Consider the following 14,079-nt stretch of genomic DNA (forward strand, 5'->3'; position numbering starts at 1 on the left):
GTGTGATGTAAGAGCCATCGTCTGCCTAGTTCCAGGCAAGATTTTGTGGGCAACAGAACTGTGGACCGTGCTGTGCTCTAGCCACTCTCAGATGCATACTCTGCAAGGCAATATCAGCAGAGTCCCTCTCCTGATGAATTCTAAATTCTCATGTAAAAATCTACTATTAAAAAGAAAGAAAAAAGTTTAGGTAAGTATTCCTGTAGAAATACAAAATGGTAATAAAGAAATTCAGGACTCTAACACATCCTTTCTCTTCCTAATGCAGAGGCAGCTCTTGAGCATGACTAAGAAGATAACTTGGTCATATTGTATTGCAGCACAACTCTGCTTCAAACAGGGCTATTAAAGCCACAATATGTTTTAAAATCATAAACACTGATTTATAGTAAGGCTTTGAATAGCCTCCACAAGAACTGTCTAACTGCACTATTCTCTCATCTTTGTTCTCCAAGCTGTCACCCAATTACTACAGGACTGAAGCAGACACAACCTATAACTATATTTTCCTCTGAATATCTGTGATCCTGTTAATTTTCCTTATTCTTGGCAAATGCGTAGCTCAACCTCTTCAATTAATATTTATTAACTTTACCTTTCTACATTGAACTTTTAATTATTTAAATGCCTAACACACAGTTCTAGAACTACAGGTTTTATGAAGTGCATACTTTTTCCTGTTGCTCTGGAAGTAGAAAAGAGAAAATGCCAAGTCCAAACTCCTATCCTCAAGATTTTTCAACTCAATAAAGACACAATCTGGTTTAGTAAATGCAATGAATGTCTTGTCTCACAAACTTAATCCATATATGCAAAAGAAAGACACAGACTGAAATACTGTGTTATTTTTATTTGGATCATAAAAAATCCCACCAAACAATTTATTGCTGATATACTGTGATTATTATTGATTTATTGAAGTTATTTTACCCACCAAAGAAGCTGTTTAATCTTCCACACAAAAGTCTGTTTTTCCTAAAAAAAAATAAAAATAATTTCCCTAAAACAATATAGTATTCTCATTATGTTTCTTTATCATTAACTCCAAAATGTAAGAAAAGGCACAACGTATGCCAAAACGTATTCTTCTTATCACAGGAAACAGCTGACATTTAGAAAAAGAAAAAAAAAAAAAAACCACCAAGCTATTTGTCTTAGAATTTTTTTCTTATTTTAAAAATCAAATAAGTGACAAACGCCCATCTTAGAGCTCACTTTCATACATTTGGAATAAGATGTTCAGTCCTGCATCATAAGAAGCTGTTGATGGAGATAGAAGGCAAATGGGCACAGACAAAAGCAGCAGCAGTGAGTTTCAGGTCCACGCTGCCAGATAAATCTTCCTGTATTGCTATAGGTCCAGATGGACGGACAAACAAAATAACCCTGGCAACTTGCAAGTTAGGCCAAAAATTTTCAAAACTGGCCTTAATTTTCTTTAATTTTGACCAAAAAAAAAAAAAAATTGCATGTTGCCAGTTTGTCATTACAAAATTCTGTGAAAAACATGAATGCTAATGGCAGGTTTTTTTACTTGTATTTTCAATATTTGTCCTAACTTCTCACAGATGAATAAATTCAGCTATAGAACCAGTTACCTCCATTCCACCTGAGAGGGAACATTTTGGAAGTCTTTAAGGACAGCTCTTAGCTATTCTCATTACTGCTTATTAACTTTTTTTTTTTTTTTTTTTTTTGACACAGAATAAATGTGTTTCTATCAGGGTTCACTGATCTCCATAAAGAATCAGTGCTGCTTAAAGGATAAAACATAGCAGAGTTCAGAATGCTTTTTATATAATCTGATGAAAAACTTTAATGGAAAATAATAAAACTGGCCATGAACTCTCAAAAATATTTTCTGCTAAAAAATGTCTCTTGAAGACCCAGGGACAACTGACTCAATCTAGACTTCCCTCAGGGCATCAGAAAGCTCTAGACCATCTTAAGCAACCACTGAAAACAGAATAGATGAGAGAAGAAAAAACCCCAAACAAACAAAAAGAATCAACAACAAACAAATCACCCTTTGTTAGAAAGAGGAAAATCATTGCAACATCATAAAACAGGGGATCACATTTCTTAAAACTAACCCTGCATCTAAGGTCAACAGGGAAGATGAGGGTTTTTTCAATAACGCAATTCTCTTCAGCTGTCCTTGAGATGATTGACAGAATTAAGCTGTAGGGATGCTCGGAAGATATTTAATGTCAAGTTCAATGGTGAATATGCTAGTATTTTAAGAACAACACCTGTTCCAAAGCCTTTGAATACTATTATCAGTCCCAGAAAACAGAAGGAGCCAGAAGCACTTGGCAAGAGAAACTCCAAAAGATGACTTTTCTCACTTTCAAGGAAATCTCTCTCCTGTCTGCAGTTTGAAAATGCTTTCTTTGTTTCATTATTCCTTCCCTCTTTCTTTTTTCCTCCTTTCTTATTTATTTAATTTTGGATTGAGTGGGCAGGAAACAACATTACTTTGGGAGTGGTTTGTTCCTTAGGTACTCTTCACTTCTAGTCACTTTAACACATAAGATAGCTTGCAAAAATGCAGAACTGCTGTAGCAATTGCCTGTGTTCACCTTTTCCAGGCTACAGCTGATGTAATACATGCAACTTACTTTTCTTTCAAACATATATTACATCAGAATAGTGCTAACAGTAGTTAATGTTCTGTAAACCCATACCTTTCCTGATTTATTCCAATATATTCATGCATATCTATTTGCTTACCCTTCTACATGTGCTTCAAGCAGTGTTTTTGATGTATTTCTATTGTTCTGTTGCTCTGAACTCTGAGCACATTTTCTTTGCATTCCAAAAGACTGGGAATGTGTATAAAATTACAACTTGCATAAACAAAATAAAAATAAGATAAACTAGAAGTTGAATGTATAAATGCAATGATAATAATAAGATAAATATGTTTTCAGAGTAAACTTATTATTCATAGAGATGTTATTAGAGAAGAAAATAGCATTATAAATTCAGAGAAGAAAAAAAGAGAACATCTCTAGTGGAAATCCTGATAATCATCTAAGATTTAGAAACCCTTTAAGGAGTTTCTTTGGTAATTAATTGGCAAAGTATACATTCATTCAAATATATGGCACTTCAAATATACAGATTTGTTTTGATCACTGCACTAGGTATTAGGTTTCTTAGGCTCACATGTCAAATTCTACCCAGAAAAAAATACTGAGAATAGTATCTTGTATGGTCCAGAAAGAAAAAAAAAAATCCTTATTGAATGACTCTTTTCCACTCTTAAATTTCAAATGCTCGTCTTGATTCAAATACAGAGTTTACTTCTGAAATAACAATGTGTATTATTAGTCTAACTTTACACTTATGAGCATTATCTGGAACCTAACACTTGAAAGTGGTGTGATTAATGAATTATATAGCCTTCTTAAGGAATGTGTTGCAGGATTATCATTCTAACTTATTTGTGTTTAGCAAAAACATAAGAGAACACCCCCGCACAACTTGAATACATCAATATTTTCTCTAGCAATAACATGCGCTTTGAATAAAACATACATCAATGACAATTTTTCATTATTTTAAAGAATAATCCAGTGATTGCATATTTTAAAAGGCACACTTCTTTTTCTTTCAGTTGGATCCTTAGGACCAGAACTCAAGAATCAAGAAATGTGGTCTTAAAAGGCCTCTGAACCCCTCCAATTCTGTGTCTTTCAGGTCCAACTTCAGGTCAAGTTACAATCAGAAGTTACTATAGTTGCTGAAAGCAAAGATCACCCAAGTAAAACAACCTTAAAGTATGACATGCTACACCTACACCCCCAACACTTGTGCCAAAAGAAAAGGAAAAGAGTTTTCAAGTAGCTGCTTAATCTAGTCTCTCAGTTACTTCCAGTGAAAAGCAACAGCACAACACAGATGCCAACATCTGACCCCTGGTTTATATTCAAAATCACATTTGCCTTTTTTTAGCAGCAAAGCCACAGTGAGCTGCAACACACACCATGCCTTACCGAGACAAGCACAGAAAGGAGAGCATTTGCTTTCTTTGTGCTTTGAGCCAGGAACAAGCAAGATTTTTTCCTGTGTTGACAGTATACTTTTGCAGTAACAAATACATGAGCCATTCAAACCAACACATTACTTACTTATCCAAGGATATAAGCAAAAGGGCAAAACAAGTCTGCATAACAAAAGACCAACTACATACGTATCCTTGGTAATTTCCTCTATCAGACTCGATCTCTATGACAAAGAACTAGACCACGTTCACTGCACCTCCACTCCTTCAGAGGGACTATGAAGATCACCAGCTTTTCCACTACCACCAGTTTTTCCACTGTCACTGCCTGGAAGTCTCTTTGAGGTTGATCAGTGCTTATTACAACCTGAGACTTTCACCCTTTTTTGGTCACAGGCTTTTGTCTTTGGGAGGTGGACCATTCTGATCCTAGGGTCTTGATCTATAAAAACGTCCTCCCCTTGGGAAGCTCAGCTGTTGTTTTCCTACACCTGAGGCTGCTGCAATTCCTTGACCCCCTTTGGGGGATTAGTAACATCAGTAGCCAAGATGTACTTTGCTGCTTTTGGAAGTTTGTGTGATAACCATGTCACGATTTAGCTGCATGTTGACTAGTCTAGATAAGACAGTATGCAACCCGAATGAGACACGGAATTTGTCAATTAAGTTGCAGAAAGTGTTAGTACATTGGCTCAACCTGGAAGACCTCACCAATTTGTTTATGAGACAGAAAAGCAAGTGATGGGGGTGGCCAGGGGAGAGCGGGGGAGGAATCTACCCCTGCAATCTGGAGAGATCACTGCATACAGAGGCTTTCAGTTCTGTAGCAACTGCTGATTATGCAAAAGAAACAGCCTGGTTCTACCTGCAATGCCAGTGGAAGTATACTAATATCAGATATGCTTTAAATCTGTTTGTTCTCATCAGGTACCTTTCAAACAGCCCTCAAAGGTAACTAAAGCAACTAGAAAACTGAACCCATCTGATTGGTAAGGACAAAAAAGAAAAGGCGGGGGGGGGGAAGGAAAAAAAAGTTATGAAAGTTGAAATTACTGCTTAGTTACAAAGTTCTGTTTTTTAAGACTCAAGCAAGTTTTCAATTGGAAAACATATCTGAATGTAGAAGTTGCTCTACAAATAGAAAATTATTAAATTATCACCATCGACAGTGAGCAAGAAGGAATTAACTCAGCTTGATCTTCAGACTGACTGATCATACAAGATTGTTAATAAAGATGTGGAAGTACACACTTAACTTAGAAAATAATCACATTTGATAGACACAAGAGATAATTATAGAACTTCAGCTGTCATTTTGTAGTATAACCATATACAAAATTGTCATACTTTTTTAATGCAAATTAATGAGACCATTTGCTGAATCTCTGCTAGCTTTGCTATCTGAGAAAGCGTCACCAATTTTCAGAAGCAATCGCCTCTGGTGTGCATTAGATCTGTTTAAATAAATAAACAGTACATACAGAATACTTATTTATTTTTACATACCTATATGAAAGCAATAGAACATAATTTCCTACCATGCAACCATTTCTGAATGCTCCCCTTAATCTAAATAAGGATGAGAAGCAAATATGTGCAAATTTTCTATTCAAAAGCTTGAAGTGAAACAACTCACTTCAGATATTTAGTTTCATAATATTTGGTGGTGGCGAGGGGTGTAATTATAGGCTTATATTTGAAATATTTTCATACTTGAAAAGAATATTTTGCCTTGAAAATGTGGCAGGGGAAAAAACCCACACCACCAAACCCCCTAAACCACAATCTCCTCATTTAAAATGTTTATCTTTATTTTCTGAATGAGTAATAACCTTACAAACACATTGCTAAAAGGGGAGGCAGAAAGCGTTTGGATGACCTGGTTCTTAGTTATGAGGAGGGAAAAATCCCTTTGAGAAAGCACTGACTTAAACTACAATGCCAGGAACACAAAAGACAGTTCAGAGTTGTAAGCAGATGAAGGTATAATAGCCCCGGCAGATCCAAGGGCTCTGCCATGGAAATCTAGATAGGCAAACCCTTAATGCTGTTCTTCCACATACGCAACACAGATAACAGGGACTTCACCGGAGATCTCTGGGTTTTCCCGCACAGCTAGAAGTCAGCCCAACATTAATCTAATCATATATGAAGAATATGTATGTTTCACATACTTAGTACAAAATATCTACCGTAAGAATTCCGAGCAGCTGAAGTAACTGTCAAGCAGTTGTTTTCTGTAATTTTTTGATATGCATTTTTTCATAACGTGATTTATAATTGCTAATTAGACATAAGTGATCAGAATAGTAAAATTAAGACTTATGTGAATGATTTTTTTGGAAGTTCTGTGCAAAGCAAAGCATATTTTCTAATATTTTCTGGAATCCTTTCTTGCACCGTTGCCCAGAATTAGAATTATCCCTCTTCTGGATTAAAGATGCATTGGTGGATTAGTCTATCACTGATGACAACATAATATATCCTTCCCAGAGGCTTAAAATGAAAGGTCTGTTAACTACAGACTATGTTAAAACAACATCCCCCCAAAAAAACCCTTTGACACAAAATCATATTCTAACATTTAGACATCACCATGTGTAAGATCAAAAGTAGTTTGTAAAACATGCCTCAGGTTCAGTGTCACGTATCAGTTCTACTCCTTTCACAGACTGTACCACCTATAAAACTAGTAAGACATGGAACCAATTCCTGCAAGGGTTAGTCATCAGTATTACTTCTAGTTTTAGCCACTGGAACAACCTGAGGAACACCACCTGGACAACTTAAATGAAAACAAATGTTGCTTTAATGTTTCTACTTGACGCTCAAACACATATACACATTTTACAAAATTATGCTTCCTAATTTGATGATTGCAAAGCAACAAAGGAGATAAGATATTTCTAAAAAAATTGAATTGAGCTATGATGTGGATTGGAATACATAACTTTGTTTCAGGTAACAGTTGGAAGTTGATTCCTTGTTTTACTCTAGCACTCTAAAAGAGATGTTATATTATTCTGTAAATTAAGAGACATACAGCCAGTTTTCCATAGAATAGCACCATCCTCCAAAGTTTTGTTAGATGTGAGGCTATGTGGTTCATAATAAGTCTTCCCCTGTGAACTTCTGGGAATATTTGACATGCTGATAATCATGCAATGATGACTTTTAGCCTCTTAAATATTTAGGCCAAATTGTGCAACACTAACTAAAAAGAAAAAAAAAAAAATCACTGCCTGTAATAAAATATAATGTACTGCATTTTCTGGAGGTACTTAAATATCTAATTATATCCTTTTTCAATTACATCCCAGGAAAAAGTAGATGAGTTGTTAAGCATTAGAGATTTCAAAGTAAGACACTGGGGTCTGTTTTTTCTTGTTTAAGAAAAGATCGTCCCAACTGATTTCATAAAGGCCAGTAGAACTATTGGTTTAAAAAATGCAGCTACATAGAATTCAGCCAAGCAATAAACTTTCTACCACACTTATCTGTTGGTGGGATTAAACATTTTTCTACTGTTTATTTAAGAGAAGACTTGCATGTCATCACTAACGTTGCTTGCTAAATTGAATCTTTGAAGAACAATATAGAATTTGTGAAATATTTGTGTGTAGAGCTCTCAGGCTGTGTGCTCCATCCTTTGAAGGAAGCCATTGTAAAGGGGGAGGGTCCTGAGCACAAAGCAGGGAAGAACTGCTTTTCTGGCAAATGACAGTATCAGCAACAAAACTCTTACTAGAGCTGCATGCTTCAATATGCAGTAAATAATACCCATACACTTTATAGAAATAGAAAGGTGGAGGATGGGGGAAAAGGGCTCAGAGTTCTGCAGTCGAAGGAATTTAAAGGTACGTCTAAGTAGTCTTAAGAAGGATTGCTTTATAACAAAGTATCAGTTACATACAGCCCTGAATCATAATTAACCTATGTATTCTTAGAGTAGCAGAGCAGTTATAATGCAGTTCTGTGCTTCTCTGTGATGAATCTCAGCGACTATATCGCTTTCTTGACATTTTACTATTTATTGGTTCAGTAATCACAGTTCGGTTGTCTTAATCACACACTAACTGAACCATTGAGAAAGTACCAATAGATACACTATCTAGAAGATACCAAACCCACCAGATTGCAACGTTTCGGATCGAGAAAGAGCAGACAGCAACTCACGTCTGAGTTTGTCTGTCCTCCACTTTGGATGCCTGCCTTCTTTTTAAAGGGAATTAAAGGGAAGGGAGTTAATTTTGGCCCAGGTCTACTCTCCCCTCTTTTTGTTCCGTTTGATATGCCCGAGCCCCATTAAAGAAGACACGAAACTCCCGGTGGGGGGCGGCAGGGGAGCCAGGCAGCTTCCCGCTGGGGGCCGCGCGGTGCCGGGGCGGCAGCGAGCGGGGCCGGGCCCTGTCCATGGTCCTGCAGCCGGACGCGGCGGCCGGCGCCGCCGCTGGAGCGCCCCGCCCGCCCGCCCGCCCCACGGCTGCTGCCGAGCCCGGCTCGCAGGAGCGCGTCTCTTCGGGGAACTCGGTAGCGGGGCTGGGGGCAATAAAGAAAAAACGAATACCCAGCCCTCCTGCCAAAGCCCTGCCCGCGCTGCGAAGCCTGCCTTTCCCTCGCGGCTGCCGGGGGCGGGCGGGGAAGCCCCAGCCCCAGCCCAGCGCACAAGTTCCCCGCGGTGATGCTGGCTCCGGCGGCAGCCCGGCTCGCCCTGGCCCCGGCCTTCCCGGAGCCTCCGCCCGGGGGGTCGGGAGGAGAGAGGAGCCAGCACCCTCCCAACCTGCAAAGCTGTACAGAAGCCAGGCAGGAGAGCGGGAGAGGCTGGGAGCTCGCCTCATTGCCGGCTTCTGGTACCAAGGAAACCCCCGGCGGGCGGAGGGGAGGCTCCCATCGCCTGCACAGTGCCCCCCGTGCACCCCCTTCTCCAGGCGCCCGGCGCCGACGCCCGCTGCCCCAGCCCGGACTCACGTGTGCCGTCAAACCGGGTGGCTATGGTGTCGAGGAAGGTGTTCTGGGGGGCCAGTAATCCCTTCATAACCGGCATTTTTCCAGCCTGGTGCGAGGTTCCCCATCAAAGTTTGCCTACGAGGGTGGTTCGAGAAGAAAGTGCAGAGGGCGCCCGGGGGAAGGGAGGGAGGAGGCGGAGGGAGGGATGGGGAGGAGGAGGAGGAGGATGGGGATGCCGCCGCGCCGCCTCCGGCGCCGGGAGCCCCCCGCTCGTCAGCCCCGGCACGGCAGCGCGCTCCCGCCCCCGCCGCTGGCTGCCGGGCGGGGCAGCCGCGGAGCGCCGCGCACAGGTGCGGAGCCGGCGGGCAGCGGCGCCTGCGCTCCCGCGCAGGGAGGGGAGCGGCCGGCGGGGCAGGGCGGCCTCGGTCCACCCGCGGCTGGAGCGGCCGGGAGCCGGCGGCCGCCCCGGGGGTGCCGGCCCCTCCGCCGCCCCCACCCAGCCGGAGCCGTCCGGATCCCGGCTCTGGCACGTAGGAAGTTTCCTGCGCTGATCTACACGGGTGACACGCACCCCCTTTTACGAGTAACATAAATATTTCAGGGTAAAGCATGGGAAACGCAGGGGACCTTGCTTTGCTCCAAGGAGACACTGCTGGCATGAGTGGCAAGTGCCCCTGTAGGTGTTCACTGGAGAGCGAGACTGGAACATGGTGAATGCTCCATGTGGTATTTGCACGTTGAGGCTATTTTGCTTACTTATTTAAGAGACAGGCATTTTCGACTTCATTGTGAATATTCTCTAGATAACTTTTTAGAAATGCCTCCCTGAAAAATTCCTGGGAGAAATTATTTTTTTTGTTGCCAGCCAAAAAGAGTGCTGAGACTTAGATCCTAGCCCAGGAAGTCTGCTGTGTAAATTAAAAAAGGATTAAAATGAAGGAGCAGGTACACAAGCTGTTCCCACATTGGATGAGCAACTTGCTCAGGCTAATACCATGGCTCTTTAAATGCTGCCAGATAATGCTCCATGGTACAGTCATTTCACCTACTGTAGCAGCAATGGCAAAACTTCTCCATGTTTTTTCAGGACTAAAAGAAACTGGACACTGGAGAAAAGAGACATGAGTACACTCCCTCATCTACAAAGCCACTATGCATTACAGGGGGGAAACCTGTTGGTCTTTTGCTATTTTACAGTATTGTTATTATTTCTTGTTATTCCCTATTATTTGGGGTTCTCTCTTTCCTCAGGTGGATACAGACTTTGATTACCACTTTTTAGGATAAGCAGCACAAAGAGAGGCTCCAGGAAGGACAAAAAAGGTCTTCCTTTGCAACAGAGTGAAAGGAAATAAAAACTAAGCTTCAGAAAATGCTGACACATAGGTTTTATAGCACAATGTAAAGTCTATCCACAGTAATCCCACCTTGACTCTGAAGAGCACAGCAGTATTTCACCAAGATCATGAATCTGTCCAGTTTTCCTTGTACTGGAAGCTTGCACAAAACAGTTGATATTGAGCTGCCAACTCAGTTTTCAGAGATGGCATATGAAAAGGGAGAGTGCCTTACAGTCGCCAGTACTTTGAAAGTCTACAACATCTCACAGTACTCTCAGCTTCTTAGTTAGCTGATAAACTTCAAATTCATGGCAGGCTTTTACCTTCATTAAGAATCACTAGTCTTGCCTTTAAAATGTACAATTTTTAATACTGAATGCCAGCAACTGTTAGTTTTCTTTTTCACGATTATTCTCATGTCTTCTAGTTCGATATAAGCAGAGCCCTAGAATTAATTTCCCTCAATAGCTTTCCGTTTAGTCTCACTAGCGGATATCACACTTGTAGCTAGGTTTGATGCTACAGCACGTCCCTACTGGTGAAATAAAGACAATCCTGTTCCAGTACTCGCAAAATCCAGAAAAGCATGATCAGGCTTTTGCTTCTGTCAAAGCGCTCAGCAGCAGAGGTTATTAAGGTAAATCTGAACCTTTGAAATCTGCCAAGGGACTCACGTATGTTATAGCCTGTGTGCTGTGGTTGTATTTCAGCTTGCATTCTTTTCCATGACCTGCCATCCAAGTAGGGATACAGTGAAGAAGAAAGGAATATATTCTCAATTCTACTACAGGCAGTCAGGAGACAGTAACCCACATACACATTTAAAGACAGAAATATATTTCTCAATTCTGACTCACCAAAAATCATCCAAAAAAAAAGGAGGGAAAACATAATTTTCCAGGGGAGTCAAACTGCTACCTAATAACCACCAGCTTGTAAGTGGCTAATAATGTACTTCCGCACACACAACAGAGGCTGAGCTGTAAATATCATGCTGTTTTGACATATGTTGCATGACACAATGACTTCAGTAAGTTTAGAGCTCTATGAAGAGTGCATGGAAATTCCTTAGAAACCACGAGACAGAAAATATTTAAATAAAGCCTTAAGACTTGGGCGGGAAGGGGGGCACGGCGATGACACACACGACAAAAAACAACCCTATGCCAGAGGAGTTATGTGGCATGTTTCATGTCGATAATGGTGAGCAGCAATCACAGTTATTGAAATGTTTTCACCACTGGCCAGGAGCTGTTGATAGCATCAGCAGTGAAAGCCCTACCAACAGTCAAAGCCTGGTGACACACAACAGAGAGGGACAATACCAAAGACTTTAAGGAGAACATGCTGAAGGCCTCTTCAACTGAGAACACTTCAGGGAAGAGGAATGAAGGTTGCTGTGCTTTACAAATACTTGCAATCATGGCATACTGTTATAAATTGGTTATGACTACATCTGTGTACTATGAACGATTGGTAACAATTAAGCTTTTAAAGAAATGTTTGTGTTTTACATACCACAAAACAACCACCCAAACTGTTCTGAAGTAGAATTAATGAAATATTTTACAAAAATAATGTACACAATGAAAAAAATCAAATTACGTAAGAAGAGAAACTGAAGTGTACCATCCTATTTTGCACTTGAATTTAGCATAGTCTACAACCTTTTGCTCATAAGAGTAATCCTCCTTAATACAGACTAGCTGCAAAACACAGGAGCATTAAATCTAGAGTAGTTCAAAGCAGACATATTTAGCAGGTAGAAATTTCACCGAGCTGAGAACAAGATCAGGAAAGCAGAGACAGAAAAGCTTGGAGAATTTAAAAGGGAGGTGAAGGAGCACCTCAAAGTTTGTAGTCAAGTGCCAGAAAATTATTTCTTAAGCATTTAGCAAAACACAAACTAGGGACTCTGAATAGTCACAGACATGTTTTTGGTTTTCTCTCCCTCTCTCTTTTTTTCAGGATGCTTAAGAAAAACTCAACTACAAGGCCAGGTAAATTTTATCTTGCTTCAGGAAATCAGCTTTCAATTCTGCTATATTAGTTTTGAATATCTGGGATAATTTGACGCTGTCTTTAAAACATTATGTATTTTTTCTGGCAAAGACCGATAAACAAGAGTTGAAATCTAACTTCGATTTTTGTGTATAAATCTGTATCCACTTCAGGTAAATAGCCCACTCCCTGTATTCCTGTCTTTGTTTACTGTAGAACATTTTGCTTAATTCAAAATATACTAAGGACTAATAGCACTGCTGCTGTACTTCAGGTTGCATATTAGCAAATGAAATTGTCAGGGGTTTACAGTTTAGACCAGAAGTACTATCTAAGAAAATAAGGTTTGTTATTTCAGATTACTCAACAGTATGTAAAATATGATCTCAGCCATACATTTCCTCCCACTTATCTACAGCTATTTGGGCATTCAACATAGCACATTACATTTTTAGGCACTGTATAATCTTTTTAGATATTGCTTTTTACCCAGAAATGAGGGCATGGGCAGAGAGTTTTGCACAGAGCATATGCAAGGAGCAGCATGTTGTAGCATTTTTGGTCATAATTGCACACCTTTTTTTCTTCATTTATAAATGAAAGCACAATTTCCAAGTCTGTTTAATAATATTCCACAGTACCACAAGTTACCGAATAATATAAGAAGTTAGGAGTTGCTTACTGCTTCCCTGCCATAAGCGCTTGACCTCAACTTACCTGCTACAATTATGCAAATGAAAACAGATAGTGAAAAATCAAATTAACAATCAGAAAGGACTGCCTGCAGCTTACGTTTGTGCTTGAAATCACCACCCACTTCTTTGTTTGTTTAGCTGGGCATCCAATGGAAAAAAGGGAATTATGAAAGATCCTGAAAGTACTAGGAAAGGGCAAAGAATGGCAACCTGCTGTTCATCTGCCACGAGCAGGCTAATTTAGTCTGAAGTAGAGTGTGTTAAGAGTATTATCCTAATAAATGATCATTATGCTCAAAGAAACACTGGGCCTTTTCTTTTGTTGTACATAAGACAACAACAGAACTTTTCAAGAGCAAAACTGCATAACTGAAGTTCTGCCAAGCAAGGGACAGCATGGGTCGAAGTTTAAATACAAAGATAGCACCTCTGGCTCAGGAGGTGACTGGGTTGCTATAGAGTGAGAAAGCTTGCAAGGAAAAGGGTTACAGTACTCATCTTGTTAGTATGCTCTTCTCCCACTGCCTGCTGTTAGTCACAGCGGAGAAGTGACATTGGTTAGACAGAACCTTGGTCTGACCCAGTAAGGGCTGCACATACACTATGTGGGTTCTAAACACCTACATGTGATTATATATCCACCAGCAATTCCTACTGTAAGACTATGTTTTCTATTGTATAAAATTTTGCCAAACATAGCAATCTGCTTCAGGCAGAACATATCTGGAACATTTCAGCTAAAATAAAAAATAATTTTAAAAAGCAGCCATTTTCAAGATGCAAGTGAGGAGGAAAAGTACAGGTCGGGATATCTCAGTGAATGAAGGAGCAACTCACTGGAACATAATGTAAAGGAGGAGCCATAGTAGGGAATGGGTCTGGGACATGGTTAGTAATTAGGATGAAACAGATGAAGGCAAATGGGGAGTAGCTGGTGGAGTAGGGAAAAGCCAGAGCCTTGTGGGGAACTTGGACACCCTTGAGGCCTTAGACAGAAAGTAGAAGTCAAAAGAAGCAAAACCCAAAAGGGTCATTAGGAAATATACCCCAGCTGAATTGCACTCAATGGGCATGAGATACAAGACGA

The 14,079-nt window shown here is 40.3% G+C and overlaps 1 protein-coding gene across 3 annotated transcripts in view; it reads right to left on the reverse strand.

Moving 5' to 3' along the window:
- The window catches only part of KCNH8 (potassium voltage-gated channel subfamily H member 8), a 195,882-nt gene extending 186,560 nt beyond the window's left edge, over positions 1-9,322 (reverse strand). For all 3 annotated transcript variants that reach the window (XM_005441818.3, XM_027809082.2, XM_027809083.2), the window contains exon 1: positions 8,978-9,322. In XM_005441818.3, coding sequence (XP_005441875.1) covers positions 8,978-9,053 — 76 coding nt within the window. In that variant the 5' untranslated portion in view covers positions 9,054-9,322. The remainder of the gene's footprint in view (positions 1-8,977) is intronic.
- Positions 9,323-14,079: the final 4,757 nt, after the last annotated feature.

This window comes from Falco cherrug, chromosome 4, assembly GCF_023634085.1.
Source record: "Falco cherrug isolate bFalChe1 chromosome 4, bFalChe1.pri, whole genome shotgun sequence".
In the NCBI taxonomy this organism is placed as follows: Eukaryota; Metazoa; Chordata; class Aves; order Falconiformes; family Falconidae; genus Falco; species Falco cherrug.